General features: G+C 43.1%; 1 protein-coding gene across 19 annotated transcripts in view; it reads left to right on the top strand.

The window, feature by feature from the left end:
- The window catches only part of TNPO1 (transportin 1), a 157,555-nt gene that overhangs the window by 129,668 nt on the left and 10,501 nt on the right, over positions 1–17,386 (top strand). For 15 of the 19 annotated variants that reach the window (XM_005288230.5, XM_065599096.1, XM_042855913.2 and 12 more), the window contains 4 exons: positions 1,305–1,380; positions 2,217–2,316; positions 7,176–7,250; positions 15,436–15,578. In XM_005288230.5, the coding sequence (XP_005288287.2) occupies positions 1,305–1,380; positions 2,217–2,316; positions 7,176–7,250; positions 15,436–15,543 (359 nt within the window). In that variant the 3' untranslated portion in view covers positions 15,544–15,578. Of the gene's footprint in view, positions 1–1,304; positions 1,381–2,216; positions 2,317–7,175; positions 7,251–15,435; positions 15,579–17,386 lie in introns of those variants that run through there. The other 4 variants (XR_010602193.1, XR_010602194.1, XR_010602192.1 and 1 more) reach the window with 2 other exon arrangements.

Below are 17,386 nucleotides of genomic sequence, written 5' to 3'. Positions count from 1 at the left end.
TTAATTTAGCTGAAAATGTTGCATGCCATGGATATTGCAGATACGGAAAACAGAAGTATTATGTGACCAATATGCTTTAATATAATTGGTCATATGACCAAAGTGAATTTCAGAAAGCTAGCATATCCTACACCAAACTTGACTGGAGAGAGCATCACCTGCTTTATTGCATGTTTCATGGGAGTGCTCACAAATGCCTGTTTTAGAGTGTTGCATAGTATGTCTCTTGAACATAGGTTTCCTTTCTCTGCTTCATATGAATCTGCTGGATTTTAGTATTATTCATGTAGTTTGCTTCAAGTAATCTTTAAACATTATTCCCTACCCTCTCCTTTTTCTGAAAGATTAATCTTCTGTGAGTTGAGTGAACACCAATAAAGCATTCTTGTGTGATCACCTTACCTTTCAGTCTGCCCCTTACAATAAAAGCAGTACATTATCTATTTAGTCAGATACACAAATGGAATAAACTTCTTTTTGTGCTAACAACTTTATGCCAGAAGTCAGATTCTCCCAAGAGAAATTCTATTGCATTCAGTAGATGTGATTTAAAGTGCCTATTTCACTATGATAAATTCTATAGATATTAATGAGCTATTTACCTGCTGAGAGTTAATTTAGAAAAAAAATTGTTGCTAAAAATCATGAAGAAATTGTATATATGAAGTCTTTAGCAAGATAAGTGATTGTATATTAATATTTTAGTTGTAGACAAAAGAGCATATTCAAAGTAACCATATTCTCGGTTTAATTTTAACATTGTAATCTAATGCAAACTTTAATTTTGAAATTCAAATAGTGCGAGCATAAAACAAAGTAACTCTTAAATTACTTATAGTATATTCAGCTGATATTATAAATTGAAAATGCTTAGTGCCTTTGTATCAAGAACATTAGAAATAATACCTGTGAGGAGCTAGTTTATCACTGACTTCTAAATAATAAGATTGCAGAGCTAAATATGAAGAGGGCAAAGTCAATATCTCTGTTCAAATAGCCTTTGGAATTTAAATTGTTTTTGGTGTTCTCTCATTTACTTAATTCCTTTTTTTTTTTTTTAGTTTTTTTTTTGGTTTTGTTTTTTTAAACCCCCAAGAGTATACCATATATGTTGCTGCCCCTTATTTTAGGGGGTGGTAATAAACAGCACTAGTGAAATCTTATGTTTATTATCATACACAGATTCTGTTGGTTTCTGTTTCTGAGTTATTTGTTGTTTTTTCTTTATTTTTTCTCCTTCCCCCTCATTTGCTCATGTCTTGGTTGGCGTTTGGTGGTGTATAACCGTGATTGCGTTACCTTAGCAATAACAATTGGTCGTCTTGGTTACGTTTGTCCTCAAGAGGTGGCCCCCATGCTACAGCAGTTTATAAGACCCTGGTGTGTATTATTCAATCTTTTTTTTTAATTCATTTTTCTTCACTTTCTTTCTTTCTTCTCTCTATCTCACTTTTAGATATATTTTCAGTTGGTTACAAAATCACAATCCTTAATCATTGCCAACCATGTGACTAATCTTGTCCTATCAGGTTTGTGAGTTTTTAGTAGCACCGTCATGTACATTTTATGTTGTGGCTAACGACTAATTGATGCATGGGATAAGATTGTCACATGCTTGCTGTGTTAATAAGCTTGATTATGAAAGAGCATTTTAAAATCCATCAGAATGATAATATGATGCATGCAAGTACTGTAAAAGTTAAACTATGCATTACATTACTTTAAAAAAATTCAGTCTGAGACTTGAATTGCTGTAACGAATACATGTTTATAGATTTGTTATGTATGAAATAGTTTGCTTGCTTCTGTAAAAGTTAAATAACTGTTCTGTAAGTGGTATCTGATATACTTCATACTGTGGCAGTATAGTCTGTTTTTCTTACAATAGCTCTTATCAGTACTGTGGATAAACATTTTAGTGGTATTTAATGGAATACAGGTCACTTTTTAGAAATCATAATTGTACATGGTGCAGCATTTAAAATTCAGAATTCTACAAAATGTAGAAGTTTCATCATATCTAACTTCTGAAGCTAAATGCAGATAAATTGCACATGAAAAGAGACTCTGAAATCTTTATTTGAAGTGTTTTGAAAACTATTCTAGGAATATCTCCTCAGTGTGACTCTTACTCCATCAAATACTGTCAAACTAGTTAATTAAATTAAATAAAAACTGATTCTGTTGCCTAATAGCCTGGTTCTCCAATTTACTAGGTGTACCTCTCTGCGGAACATAAGGGACAATGAGGAAAAGGATTCTGCTTTCCGTGGGATTTGTACCATGATCACAGTCAACCCTAGTGGAGTAGTCCAAGTAAGATATTTGCATAGACATTTGATTTTTGTTCTGACAGGCTCATCCTAAAATTGAGTAGCAATAACAGTTAAAGCTTAATTTGAATGCTGTAAAAGAAGTTAAGCACATATTAGTGCAATTGGTAGTAACTGTTAAAGAACAATAGCTGGTGTAAAGTGGTGTATCTCCACTGATTTCAAGAGGATTAAACCATTTACATCAGCTGAGGATCTGACTCAGTTTGGTTTTTTTCCTCCTGTGGTTACTCTAATTGAAATGGAAATATTGAAGACACAGAGTTAATTTTAGATATTTTATTGCACTCCTTGCCAAAAAGTAATATGTTCACAAAGTGGTTGTATCATATCGCAGCTGTTTTCTTGTCCAATTAAAAATATTATTTTCTTTCTAAATCTCAACATCACTTCAAAGTGTTCAAACCGTAACTTAAAGTTCAAAAGATGTAAACTTATTTCAAACTAACTTAACCAAAAATGTACTTTGTACAAATGGAAAAATGAATGTCTATGTAACTATTCAAAAATGTGTTATTGTTAGTCTGTACATCCTGAAACTGTACTGTCTTGACAAAAATTAGTCTTTCTTTCAATCATTCATTTCAGTCTCTCGTTAATTTCTCTTCAAAACAGCTTCAAAATCTGAAAAGATGACAGTTGACGAATGTAATTGTATAATAGTATATATATGCAAAATATATTTGAAATATAACATGTCTAATGTGAACTAGTGACTTCAGACACCAATTAAATGTTAACATAAATTGCATGGTGTGTCACATCTTTGCAGGGCTTGTTCCCTTTAAGAATGATTGTTTGGTATGCTTCATTTTATAATCGTGAGTCTACAGTATTCACTTCAGATCTCTATTTTGTTTCGGGCATAAAGAACATAGTAACATATCTAATAAATGACTGCCTCTACCCACCATATTTTAAAGGTATTCTACAATGATCAAAAATGATTCTTTTAACATTTTTGTTTTTACTAAGTTTTGTCGTGGTTTCAGTATCTCAGCAACGACATTGCGGGTTATACTATAATTACTATTTCAGATAAAAAATCAAATTTGTTGCTGGTTCATTTCTTTTAATTTGCAGTGTTAGAATAGCTTTTAATTACTCTGCAGTTTTTCTTTAATCACACTTCATCCTAGTGTTCCTTTTATTTAGAAGGTGCATAATGTGTGGGTTAGAGTAAAAGACTGAGAGTCAGACCTGGAGTGTAGTCTGATTCTGACAGATCTCTTGTCTGCTGTTCAAGGAGCTTAATCTCTCAGTGTTTTAGATTCCTCCTTTGTCAAATGGGGGTAATATTTGCCATACCTGCCTCAGGGTATGTGCTGTGAGGTTTAATTTGTGTTAAGTGCTTCCAGATCTTCTGATAGAAAACATTGCATTATGTTGTGTTGTTTTGTAACCTTTATAGTGCAGCATAAAGGTTTTACTGGCTTACGTTTGTTATGACTGTAATTTGCAAGTACTGAAGTCATGAATGAGTTCCACAAATCATCATAAATCAGTGCCAACAGAATCTATAATGCATTCAGTTAGCCTCACATTTTACAGAAAAACCTTCTAGAAAGGTCTGAATTGAAAAAATGTTATGGATGCATTTTAATCTCTCTCTGTGCCTCTAAAGCCAAGTTAGCTAAGTAGTAGATCAAAATATACAGATTTCATGTTGGGAGATGTTATATTACAGAAACCTTTAAAGTAGCACTTTAAAATGCATATTGGCATGACTTTTAAATCTCAATGTGTCATCTTCCAGGGCTAGAAACAAAGGCTGTGATTCAAAAAAGTTGATATATAAGCACCTAAGGAACTGGCCAGATTTTCAAACATGCTGAGCACCCAGCATCTTCCTTTGACTTCAGTGGAACCTGCTAGGTGCTCAGGTACCATAAGTGACTTTATGAAAATGTGCATAGAAGAACCTAAGTGCTGAGTCTTTCAGATGGGACTGAAGCACTTTTAAAAAAAATTTCTTATAATGTTGGTGAGGGACGACTTCCAGTTTACCAGCAGGGTGATATACCATTATTAGCCAATATGATTTGCAAGACCACTGCTCCTTAAAACTAACCTGTCAAGGGTCTAAGACTGTTTCCTTTGCTGTTTCTTATTCTATTGTAACCTTTTGCTGGGCGGATGAGGGGTTACACATTTCTCTTAAGGTAGCTGTTTGAAAGCTGCGCAGAGTTGAGTAGGTGTAGTGGACAGAGTACAGGTGAGGCAGCAAAAGATCCATGATAAACTTCATTTACTATATGACTATCATGACTTTTTTGGTAGAACAAATGGAAAAATTTTAGTCAAAGCAGTTTTCTGTTGGAAAATGCAGTTTTGACTAAATTGAAATTTTTGGCTAACTTGTATCTATTTAAAAAAAAAAAATTGGAAAAGCCTTGAAAGTAAAAACACCCTTTTTGACACTTTAGGAACAAAGATTTTGGGGGTATTTTGGTTTGGAAATTACTTTGTTTTACTTTCATATTAAAAATTCAAATGTATAGAAAGAAAATGTTTCCATTGACCTGAAACAGAAAAATAACCTCTGAAATTTTGGCTTTTTATCCCATTTGAGGCCTTTTTTTCTCTAGAATCTTGAAAACTTTTGTGGGATAGAAAATCTGTTTTTTCTAATCAGTTCTGCTTTTTTGGATGCACGTAACTATATCAAACACATATTTTTAAAGGAATTTATTTTAATCACTGCTAATCAGGGTCAGTAAAATCTTTTAAGGATAATGAAATTTCATTTAGTTTAATCCCTTGTGATGAATGCAGGACTGAGTCTTTAGTGAAGACTGGTACATAAGTTAATGATACTCTGGAAAAAGTTTGTAGTCCTGTTTTTTACGTACATCATAAATAAGGCTGATTGTCATGGAGGTCGTGGAAGTTAGGGGGAGAGGGATAGCTTAGTGGTTTGAGCATTGGCCTGCTAACCCCAGGGTTGAGAATTCAATCCTTGAAGGGGCCATTTAGGGATCTGGGGCAAAAATCTGTCTGGGGCTTGGTCCTGCTTCAAGCAGGGGGTTGGACTAGATGACCCCCTGAGGTCCCTTCCAACTCTGATATTCTATGATTCTATGAATCCGTGACTTCCAGCGATCTCTGTGACATTGGGGACACTGCAGCGGCCCAGCCTCCGCTGGTGGCGGGGAACTCTCCCGCAGCTGCTGGGCCCCCTGCAACTGAGCAGCCGCCTCTGGTGACCCCTGAGTTGCCCAGCCGCTGCTGCACGCTTCCTCCCCCTTCCCCCAGCTCCCACTTACTGGCAGCAGAGGGACCCCAGAGCTGCTCAGCAGCCATGGGTGGTGGGGTTCTCCTACAGCTCCCCAGCCATCGCTGGCAGGGGACCCCAAAGCAGCCGCTCAGTCACTGCAAGCAACTCCTCACCCCCGCAGCTCCCAACCACCGGCAGCAGAGGGTCTCCAGAACTGCTCAGCCACTGGGCAATGCAGCTCCCAGCGGTGGTGGGAGGTGGGGGGCAGGGTGCTGGACCCTCCTCCCGCCTCATCTTGTCATGGATGTTTTTAGTAACAGTCAGGGACAAGTTACGGGTTCCGTGATTTTTTTTCTTTATTGCCTGTGACCTGCCCCTGACTGTTACTAAAAATATCCATGACAAAATCGTAGCCTTAGTCATAAACCATTTCTGAAAGACAACCTACTTTTACATTTTTGCTGCAGAAGATTTAGTCGTTATCTGATAGATGGTTGGGTATACAGTAAATTAAATATAAAAACTTTGGATGATGAAATTTTTGTAGTTGTAGCCTGTCAGTCATGTGAGTTGGATGGAATCTAAAGTCCACTGAAGCAAAATTTTGGGAATTGAAGGGGAAGGGCACTCAGGAGAACATTGTTACAAGCAGCTGGAAGAAAAGGCAAATTTATTGTTAAACTTTTAAAATGCTAATTTTTCACTTTTAGTCTTCGATCTATACTGACATTGATTTACCCTATGGATTATAAATGGAGCCTGTAGTTATTTACCATATAACTATAATAATTGATCTGGAATTTGAGGCCTGACATGAAAATTTACTAAGTTGCCTGGCTGTTCCATTTTGGCTCCTTCACTTCATTCCACTTTTGCCTTATTCTCTACATAATACTTCCATCTCTCCTGCCCTCCATTGTGCTTCGTTAATTGTGATTTTTGAAGACTCATGTTAACACACAGTTTCAAAAGAGGTGAAGGGGGAAAAAAAGTTTTCTTTATTTAACATTTTTATATAGATATTCCTGAAATGTCAGATGTATATTTTAACTTAACGTGAAAGGGAATACGGTTTAATGGCTGGGCAGAGGAATAACCTACCAGAGCAGATGAACCCAGGATGCATGATTTGCGGGGGGAAGGTTGGATTATGACATTATGACACTTGTGGGTTAGAAAAACTTAATTTGGGCTGTATTGACTTTACCCTGGCTCTCCTGAGAGGAGTACTGCAGCCTTGGAGGGGGTGGGAGGTGTTTTGAGCAAGGGGAGATGTATTATATCTGTAAGTTTGCAGTAGTCTGTCTTTTCTCTGAAAGATTTCCCTGCTCTTTTGTTCTTTCCAGTGCAGTGCATTTAGTTGGGCAAGTGTATCTGGGAAAAATTTACCCAGTTAGCTCTTTTAATAGAGGCATTCAATCTTAAGGGCTTTCATACTGCACCTTATACAAATACTATACTCACTTGAAAATAAATCTAAAATATAATAGAAGCATGTGTGGATTGAAGTTGAGGTTCCTGCAACATTTACAAATTAAGAGATCAGTGTTATTGATTTCCTTAATTTATGAATTGGAATGATGCAAATATGGAGTTTCTAACTTATGTAATGTTTAATCTTATAGGACTTTATATTTTTTTGTGATGCTGTTGCATCGTGGATTAGCCCAAAAGATGATCTCCGAGACATGTTCTGTAAGGTAATGTTTCTAATTTAATAGAAAATGTAAAGCCTATCTTTTATGGCTCCTTCACTTCTCTTCTGACTCTCTCTCCACTCCTTTCCCTGTCCCGCATACCTTTTTACTTTGGTTTATTGTGTTTATGGAGAAAAAAGAAAATTACCGAGTTCCAATATGAGAGTCTTAATGTATGAGTTTGGATTTTAGATAAAACCTCGCCAAAGCAAAAACTTGTGAATAGATTTTTTTAAAAATATATGTACACTTGTAAATATTTCAAATTTGCAATTTTAGCAGTGTTGAAAGTTTGTTTACTGAGGGGGCAGAACAAACTTTAAAGATGCTTAAAGGTCATGCCCAGTAGAATTTGGCTATGTCTGGAAGAACCAATATTTGTATAATACAATAAACTATCAAACTTTTAAACTTAAATTAAAAACTATTTTTAATTACAGAAAATGAGATTCTTTTGCCTAAAAATATACAACTACTTTTTTTATTTTGTATGGTTAGAGGGAGGGGAAAAAAGGTTTCCAGTTTTTGTTAACTCTACTTAACCTGACTTAAAATCATCTTGTTTATACAAGATAATCTTGTCTTTCATACTGTTGAAAAGCCTTACGAGCTTTCTTTAACAATACTTTTGGGCCACTTTAAGAGTTTGTCAGCTGCAGTTTGTCCTGTGCAAAGTGGGCTTCAGGGATTAACAAATTTGTTTTTGTTTACATTTAATTTTTCAGCATCAAACAATTAACTTCTGCATTTCCTGGTAATGCAATCTAAAATGCCTTGGGTTAGTTGCATGTCATGTTAGGGTTAGGTAGAAAAGCCTATCAAATTGTGCTTTTTCTTACGAGGTCTGATTTTTTTCCTAAGAGACTTTTGTAGTTTAGAGTGAATCACAAAAGCAGGTGCCTGTTTCTTTAAGTTTATAAAGGATAAAAGAAAAGAAAAAGGAGTAAGAAAACATTTTATCCTACTGTTTGTGGGTCTGTCAAGAAGGGCTGTCTTAAATACTTGTCATTTCTTCAACCCTCAGCCTCCAATAGCTTTGAATAATATCTCAAGCAGATACCTATGAAACAAGTCTTTTGTTTTTGTTTTTTACAGCTTTCCCAGATAGACATAATGCTACTCCCTCAGCTCCTTTGCAATGTTGTGCCCTCCCATTTGTTTTATAATAAGCTTCCTGTTCTTCTTCGAGTAATTGCTCATGTGTAGGTGTGTGTGCTTGCCACGTGCACCGGTGCGGGAAGTTTTTCCCCTAGCAGTACCCGTAGGGGGAGAGCACCCCCTGCGACCCCTGGAGTGGCGCCTGCCTGGCGCGGTATAAGGGGAGCTGCACGCTCCCCCCACCGTCAGTTCCTTCTTGTCGCCAGTGAAGGTGCGTCGGAACTGCTCAGCTCCAACCTTGCTGCAGCTTGTCCCCAGAACTGTTCATTCAATAGTACCTGTAGTCAGTTTTCAGTGAAGTTTAGTTAGTGAGCCTGGGCCGGGGCATGCCCCATGCCCTGGGATTTACGTTGTGCGGCTCCTGTAGGTGTTCTATGCCAAGGAGTGACCCCCACACAGACTGTCTGCGCTGCTTGGGAGAAACCCATATCAGCAGAAGATGTAAGATCTGCAAGTTGTTCAAGCCCCGGACTAAAAAAGAAAGGGACATTAGGTCCGGGCCATTCTGATAGAGTCGGCGCTGGCCCTGACCCCGGCACGCCGCTCTGATCCAGTACCCAGCACTGCAGTGTTGGTGTGCAGAGACCCTCCGGCACCCTCAACTAGTCGGCACTGCTCCCCTTCCACAGAGCAAGAGGACAGGAAAGACTCTCTCTTTGCAACGGCACTGAGGGAAGTCTGGGACAGAGACTAGACCCATGTCGGGTAGTCCTTGGTCCCCATCGGGCCCGAGGCCTCCGACTCATGCGGAGCGGAGTAGCCCGGCCCCTTCGGAGTAGGCCTTTCCGGATGTCCAAGTGCCATCTATGCCCGAAGCCCTCCAGGTGGCTAAGGACGTCATGTCTGTGCCGGGAGAGCTGCCGATGCCGGCCCCATGCTCCAGAGGCAAGCCGCCGCTGGGATCACCGTAGTCACTGCCGGCCCGGTACCGGTCTCGGTCACGGGAACATTCCTGACACCGCTCACCACCCAGTGACCGTTCAGGGCTCAGTCCATGTGGATCGCCCTCGACGCCAGCCAGACTGTCTGGATGCCATCCGATCGGGACCCCCAGCACTGCTAGTCTTCATGGAGCGAGCCCAGATGGGACTGTGGCGGATGTTGCCAACGGTCCTCGCCTCAAAGGCGGTACCGCAGTCGGTCACGGCATGACCGTCAACGCCATTCCCGCTCGGAATCCTGCTCAGTCTCTGCCAAGGCACCGTAGCTCCAGGCGTTGATCGTCAGCTCCTTGCTGTCGCGGGGCCGCTCGTCGAGATCGCTCACGGAGCAGCCAGTACTGTCGGTGCCATTCACTTGCCTCGAGCTCGCGGTCCTGTGGTCGATGTAGATCCCGGCACTGCCGCCACTCCCAGTCCGGAGGCAGTAGCATGTCGTACGCCAGCCCGACCTCCACTCACATTTGCCCGTCTACAGGCCAGGCTAGCCAGCCTCATTGGCTGGCCCCGCTGGTGCCTCAGCAAGTCCAATGGCACCGTGCGTTGTGGCTGGCCTAGTGGGACCAGTGGGCACTGTGGCCTCCGGCGCAGCCCCTGGTGGGGGTTCGCTCGGTGGCCAGGGCGTCAGAAGCACCCTAGACTGCCAAGAAAAGAGTCGACGGGCCCCGCTTCCTTGGTGCTGTGCCCGGAGTCTGATCAGGTGGTGGATCCTCCAGTGCTGGCCGACACCCAAAGCACCACACCGGCCTCCTCGCCCTGTCCGGAAGAGCTGATTGCGGCCCCGCCCCCCTCCGTCCCACAGGAGGACTACCGGGCCCATCAAGACTTACTAAAAAGGGTGGCAGCGAGCCTCCATCTCCAGGCTGAGGAAATGGAAGAGCCCTCAGACTCCCTGTTCAATGTGTTGTCCCCCTCGGCACTGGGCAGGGTGGCCTTGCTGCTCCATGAAGGGGTGGCGAAAATTTCAAATGCCCTGTGGCAAACACCAGCCTCGTTGGTTCCCATCTCTAAGAAGGTGGAGCGCAAGTACTTCGTACCCACTAAGGGGCACGAGTAGCTGTATACCCACCCGGCGCCCAACTCCTTGGTGGTCGAGTCGGTCAACCACAGGGAGCAACATGAGCAGCCATCCCCGACCCCAAAGAACAAAGACTCTTGGAGGCTGGATGCTTTCGGGAGAAAAATTTATTCATAGTCAAGCTTCCAGCTGAGAGTAGCAAACCATCAGGCTCTCCTTGGTGGCTACAAGTTTAATCTCTGGGGATCCCTCCCCAAGTTCGAGGACTTCCTCCGGGAGCGTGATAGAAAGGAGTTTAAGGCGCTCGGGGAGGAAGGGGCAGCTGCTGCAAGGGCGTCTCTGCAGGCCACTTTGGATGCAGCGGACACAGCCGCACGGTCCATGGCCTTGGCGGTGTCTGAGACGGGCGTCCTGGCTTCTACTCTGTTATCCCACAAAGCGCAGTCGTCAATGCAGGATCTCCCTTTTGATGGGAAGGCGCTGTTTGCGGAGGAAACAGACACATGGCTGCACGGCATGAAAGACTCCCGTACGACCCTCCAGACCCTGGGCCTCTATGTCCCCGCTCTGGCAAAACCCAAGTTCAAGCTACAGCAGGCTCCCACCCAGGCCTCTCTCCCGAAATACGAGGCCTCCCATAAGAGGCAACGGGACTTTAAGAAATACCTGCAAACACAATACCGGCCTGCCCCCTAGCCTGGGTCCTCTAAGGGCAAGTAGGTGGGTAAAAGGTGGTTTTGATGGGATGCTTGGGGGTACCCTGCCAGTTTTCAGCAGGGATCCACTCCCAATAAAGCTCCCTTTTTCCAATTGATTGTGTGCGTTCCTCCCGGAATGGTCGCGGCTCACCTCGGACTGTTGGGTCCTCAACACCATCTTCGAGGTTATATCCTCCAGTTTACCTCCTACCCGTCCAACCACCCCCCACCCCCATCCCTCTTGGGGGACCCATCGCATGAGGCTCTGCTCGAGCAGGAGGTCAGGAGGCTCCTGGAACTAGGAGCGATAGAAGCGGTGCCCAAGGAGTTCCTGGGCAAGAGATAGTACTCACAGTATTTCCTTATCCCGAAGGCCAAAGCGGGGCTCAGACCCATACTGGACCTGCGAGGTCTGAACCAGTACTTGGTAAAAGTCAAGTTTCATATGGTTTCCCTGGTCTCCATCATCCCCTCCCTCGATCCTGGGGATCGGTACACAGCCCTTGATCTACAGGACACGTACTTCCATATCCACAAAATTTGAGGGGCACAGGCGCTTCCTCCGTTTTGTGGTGGAACAGAATCACTACCAATTTATGGTCCTCCAGTTTGGTCTGTCTACTGCCCCCATGGTCTTTACAAAGTGAATGTCAGTAGTAGCGTCCTACCTCAGGTGCCGGGGGGTCCAGATATTCCCCTATCAGGAAGACTGGCTGGTCAAGGGCACCTCCTGGTCGCAGGTGAGGGATCATGTGGCACTCCTGTCCACAGGCATCGCCCTGGGCCTGTTGGTAAACAACACCAAGTCTACGTTCGTCCCGGTCCAACACATAGCGTTTATTGGGGCGCTCCTGGACGCAATGTCAGCCAGGGCCCCTCTCCCCCCAGACAGGTTCGAGACCCTGAAAGGACTCCTCGACTCGATCGTCAGGTTCCCGGCGACGACAGCCAGGTCCTGCCTACCTCTGCTAGGTCACATGTCATTGTGCACATATGTGGTTCGCCACGCCAGGCTCAGGGTGAGGCCCCTACAACTCTGGCTGGCCTCACAATTCTCCCAAGCCACAGACAGGTTGGACAAGGTCCTCACCGTGCCAAACTCGGTGACCGCCTCCCTACGGTGGTGGTCCACACCGAGCAACATGCTCCGAGAGGTCTCTTTGAACCATGCCCTTGATAACAGGTGATCCAAGTTCCTTTTACATGAGATTGCCAGGGTTTTTAGAACTCTTCTGAGAGAGCATCTATTTCCTTCCAGGAGTAGGAAAGAAAAGATGTTTTCCCTGTATACAGAGCTGAGATAAATAACTAAGGCTTACCTTGAGCATACTAATCCTTCTCAAAGCTATTAATAGACTTTGTGTACCCTATAGAGTCCTGCATGTTAGGAGCTTCAGCTAAGGACTTGAAGTGTTCTGTTGCATCCATTGAGTAGAGCGGAAAGTACCTCCCACCAAAGAAGAAAAAATCCTGTGACGTTGGAATTTCTTTAAGAGCAGATATGAGCTGGTGATCAAGTGTATCTCAACCATTGTATCTATGGACCTGCTGCACCAAGACTTTAAGTTCCTGGGTGGCATATCTGGAAAAATGGATCCAGGGATGCCATGAGAAAGAGTTTGGGATTAATTGGATTTCCTGTACACTTCAGTTATTACTGTCTTCTGCTTACCTTACCAAAAAATGTAGTAGGACCACAGTTCATCTCACTTGAAGGCAAAAAAGGGTATTGTACCTATTCCCCCACCAGGACACTGTCTTCAGAGAACCTAGACAAAGAAATCTGAAACATCCCTTCCAGAAAGCAGGATAGATAGAAGATACTTTTCAGACTGTACCACTTTTTTTTTCCTTTTTTTCTTTTTCCAAACTAGTTTCAAATCAGCCTCTTAAAGGTGGGATAAAACGCGGAGCCCTCATGGAAGACAGAGGGAAATCTTCTCATACCAGAAAAGCAGCCTGGGGAGAAGAATCTCACTTTTTTTGGTTTGATTTAAAATGATTGCAGATAACCAGTGGCGTCCATATGGTACCATCCAGAATTTCCTGATGCCTCCTGGAACATATCAGAGTCAAATTGGCAGAGGATATGCTTTTAGCAGCACAATATCTGGAAAAGTGCATGCCACCAAAAACTGTACCAAGAGGAGAAACTTGGAAGTGTCCTTTCTCTGCAGTACCCAAAGAGATTTGGGGTATTTTTTACTGATCGTCTCTCAAGTGGGTATTTTTAAGATGTCAAGATAGAAGTCTGAACTATGAAAGCCACGGTGGAGTTAGTTGATTTGTGTCTAATGATTTGAACCTATACCTACAAGTACCTTTGGCTGAAATTCTTTTTCTGGCAAGCTGGGGTTAATTATGTTGCTCTAGGGATGTCTCAACTGGGAACTCTGGAGTCTTGTTGCCAATCTTTTAGTTGATTGATCAGTCACCTGTGTAGGAAGGAGGAATGTGGACTAGCTTGCAGAAATTCTATTTGAGAGAGAAGCAATGACTTTTTAGTTAAGTCTGGTTTCAGTTAAGGCCACTGTGTCCCTTTGGTCTCCACCTTTACCTAGTTTGTGGCATCCTCTGGTGCTTCTGAACTAGCTGCAGTTCCTGAGGAAGAATTTCCAAGCCAGGCATCCTTTTATGTCCTCCAGTTTAGTGTCCCTGAGGGCTTGTCTACATGTAAGGCAGCGGAGCTACACCAGTAGCGCTTAGTGAAGACACTACCTATGATGGGAGAAACCCTTCTGTCGACATAGCACTGTCTACTCCAGGGGTTAGGTCGGTAAACCACGTTGTTCAGGTGGTTATACCGACATACGTTGGTATTGCAGACCAAGCCTGAGTTTTCTAAACCCTTTCCTTATTATAATTTCTGCAAGGAGGATTCAGTGAGTCTGTGTTTCTGGTCTTTTGACACTTATGTGCTACTAAATCTTTCATGATAGGAAGAGTCCTTAAAATTATTTTCTTTCCAGAGTTTCCTTTTGAGTTCCCCTTACTTAATACACCTCTACCTCGATATAAAGCTGTCCTCGGGAGCTAAAAAATCTTACCGTGTTATAGGTGAAACCGTGTTATCTTGGACTTGCTTTGATCCACTGGAGCGTGCAGCCCCGCCCCCCTGGAGCGCAACTTTACCGCATTACATCCGAATTTGTGTTATATTGGGTCGCGTTATATCGGGGTAGAGGTGTAGATAACGACTCATTTTTTCTTCTCTCTTGCAATAGCTGAGTACCTCTGGAATGCTCTAGGCCAGTGTTTCCCAAACTTGGGACACGGCTTGTTTAGGGAAAGCCCCTGGTGGGCTGGGCCGGTTTGTTTACCTGCCGTGTCCGCAGGTCTGGCCGATCGCGGCTCCCACTGGCCACGGTTCGCGGCTCCAGGCCAATGGGAGCTGCTGGAAGCGGTGGCCAGTACATCCCTCGGCCCACACCGCTTCCAGCAGCTCCCATTGGCCTGGAGCCGCGAACCGCGGCCAGTGGGAGCCGCGATCAGCCGGACCTGCGGACGCGGCAGGTAAACAAATCAGCCCGGCCCACCAGGGGCTTTTCCTACATAAGTGGCGACCCCAGTTTGGGAAACACTGCTCTAGGAAATAAAGCTCTAAAATTTGACTTTGAAAGAACTAAATATTTTCTGTTTCCCATTTATTTATTATGTTAGAGGAATACAGGCAGAGGCATTTAAAAACCTAACCCTTTTGATTTAAAGCCTCTATTCAGTTGTTGTATTTGGATGAAGGGACTTGGTATCCTCTGAATGTTAGGGTCCATTCTGTTTAGATTGTAACCATCTCCTGGAGATAGAAATGAGATGTCTCAATGAGATGCAAATCCCCAACTTGGGTCGTCCTTTGTTCTTACTCCAGGAATTGCCAGATAGACATTTAAACCTTGTCAAACAGTAGCTTGGGTTGTAGTTCTAGTTTGCTTCCTTAACCCATTTTTAAAGGAAATGTAGGTACATTAATATCAAGTATATGAGTTGGCAGAATTTAAAATTTGTATTTTTAAAACACTGGTCTAGAATGACCCTCACTAATATAATATTTTTTAGATTAACCCCTTTTTTAGGTATAGCAAATGTTTGGCTAATTACACTTCATAAAAAGTGCTTCTTAGTTCAGTTTTTCATTTAGAATTAAGAGTGATCACTAAAATTCCTTTATTTCTCAGTGCTATGGAAGTTTCATCAGGAGAATTTGAGTGAGACAGGCTGAGGCCAACACTTCCTGGCACACAACTCTTAGCAAAGTTTTTGGTGCTGTTTTCTGCATGATATGTAGTTGATGAGCAACTGACTGCAAGTGTTCCAGACTGTTACACTGGAGATTCAGAATAATCAGAGGTAAAAATGTAATTTTTTTAACCTACCTGCAGATCCTTCATGGATTTAAAAATCAAGTTGGGGATGAAAATTGGAGGCGTTTCTCTGACCAGTTTCCTCTTCCCTTAAAAGAGCGCCTTGCAGCTTACTATGGAGTTTAACCTCATGCATTCAAGCTGCAGTCCCATAATTAGGGGTAAGTATAAAAATAAATTGAAGTTTTATGAAGTTAACTTGTAAAGCAAGCATTCTCCAAGTCCATTTTGCATTACAAGAAGTGTGGTTTTTTTAAACAGTCACTGTATAGGCTATATTTGTTCCTGTTCATTTGGCTCTTGCACCGTCCTTCTTTTAATTCATGCTATAATACTATACATGAATATTATGGGTGGCACCTGTAGTAAAAGGTCACACTCAGTTGCTTTGAAATTTTTTAGTTTTACTTTTTGATGAAATGTATTATGCTTGCTTTCATTTGGGGCAAAATGTTCTTTTCCTTAAACCTTTATCAAAAAGCTATTTTCGAGCATGGGATCAGTTGAGGGGGGTGGGGAATGTTTTTTTTTCCAACCATTTTTTTGATCAAGAGAAGCTGGTGGAAACTTAAATATGACAGTTATATTTATGACCTGGAGACAATGTGTTCTTAATTTTTTATGACAATTGGATTGTATTTGGCAGGATTATAAGTGTTTTAAAAGAATTTCACAATGTTCCAATGGGATGGCGCACAGAATTCATATGGTCTGCATATTTCTGTATGCCTTGCCGCACCCCCCCCTGCAAATCCCCTCCCCCCCCCAAATGCAAAAATAATCTGTGGCGGGCAGGGCTGGTGCAAGGAAGTTTCGCGCCCTAGGTTCCACCTTGTGCGCCCCCCCCCCGCCCTGCGGCAGCTCCCCCCCGCCTTGAGGCGCACCCCCCTCCCCCCCGGGGAGCTGTGCAGCAGCTCCCCACCCCTGCTCACCTCTGCTCCGCCTCCTCCCCGAGCACGCCACCCCCACTCTAATTCTCCTCCCAGGCTTGCGGTGCCAAACAGCTGATTGGCGCCACAAGCCTGGGAGGCGGGAGAAGTGGAGTGGCGACCGTGCGCTCGGGGAGGAACGCTGTTAAAAAAAAAAAAAAAAAAAAAAAAAAAAAAAATGGGGGCACCGCTTTTTGGCGCCCCCAAATCTTGGCACCCTAGGCAACCGCCTAGTTTGCCTTAATGGTAGCACAGGCCCTGGTGGCGGGACACATGCTCTTCCCCAGCAGCCCAGGCAATGCGTCTTTTCCAGTGTGCCTGGAGCAGCCTCAGAGAGGCAAATCACTACAAGGGGAGAGGGGCTGGGCATGCGTGCCTGCAGGAGAGATGTTGATCACCATCGGGGTGGGGCTGGCCAACAAGGGGGAGAGACTGTCACTGTCGCTTGCTTCTGGGGCTCGCAAGGTGTGGAGGGGGGTAGGTTTTTTTATTATGCAAGAAGAAGGTGCTGTTCACGAGGCAGAAATGTAGCAGCCTGTCTGCCTAGTAATATGTCCGTAACTTCTTGAGAATTGAAAAAACACTTAATTAAATACTAGTTTCATGTTACTGAAAATTGTTTTTAAATTAAAGAAAATAGCTTTTGAAACCCCTCTTCCCCATATTTTGTTAATGTTGCTGTTAGTTAACTGTTCCTCATTCTCAGTTAATTCCCCCAGGAACATAAAACCTGTAAATGTTTTAAGGCCCCCTACATTGTCAGGGTGATGTAAAGCCTTATAAATGATGACAAGGGAATCAGCTAGGAAGATCTGTCTGCTTTTCTCACTTTTTTCCTGTGCCAAAGTGGCACAGTGGGGTTAGATTAAGGCTCAAGATTTATTTTACTTACCCCCCTTTTTTTTAAAAAGAGAGAGAGAGAGAGAGACTTTGAGGGCAAATAAAACATTTACCAAGCAGTCAATAAAATGTTAGAACCAAGCACTTCCCTAAGTACCCAGCCAGGTGCAGGACAATGAGTAGCAAAACTGTATGACTTT

Source organism: Chrysemys picta, chromosome 6 (genome assembly GCF_011386835.1).
Source record: "Chrysemys picta bellii isolate R12L10 chromosome 6, ASM1138683v2, whole genome shotgun sequence".
NCBI lineage: Eukaryota > Metazoa > Chordata > Testudines > Emydidae > Chrysemys > Chrysemys picta.
The sequence above is the reverse complement of the archived record's forward strand: the minus strand, read 5'-3'. Positions and strand labels throughout refer to the sequence as shown.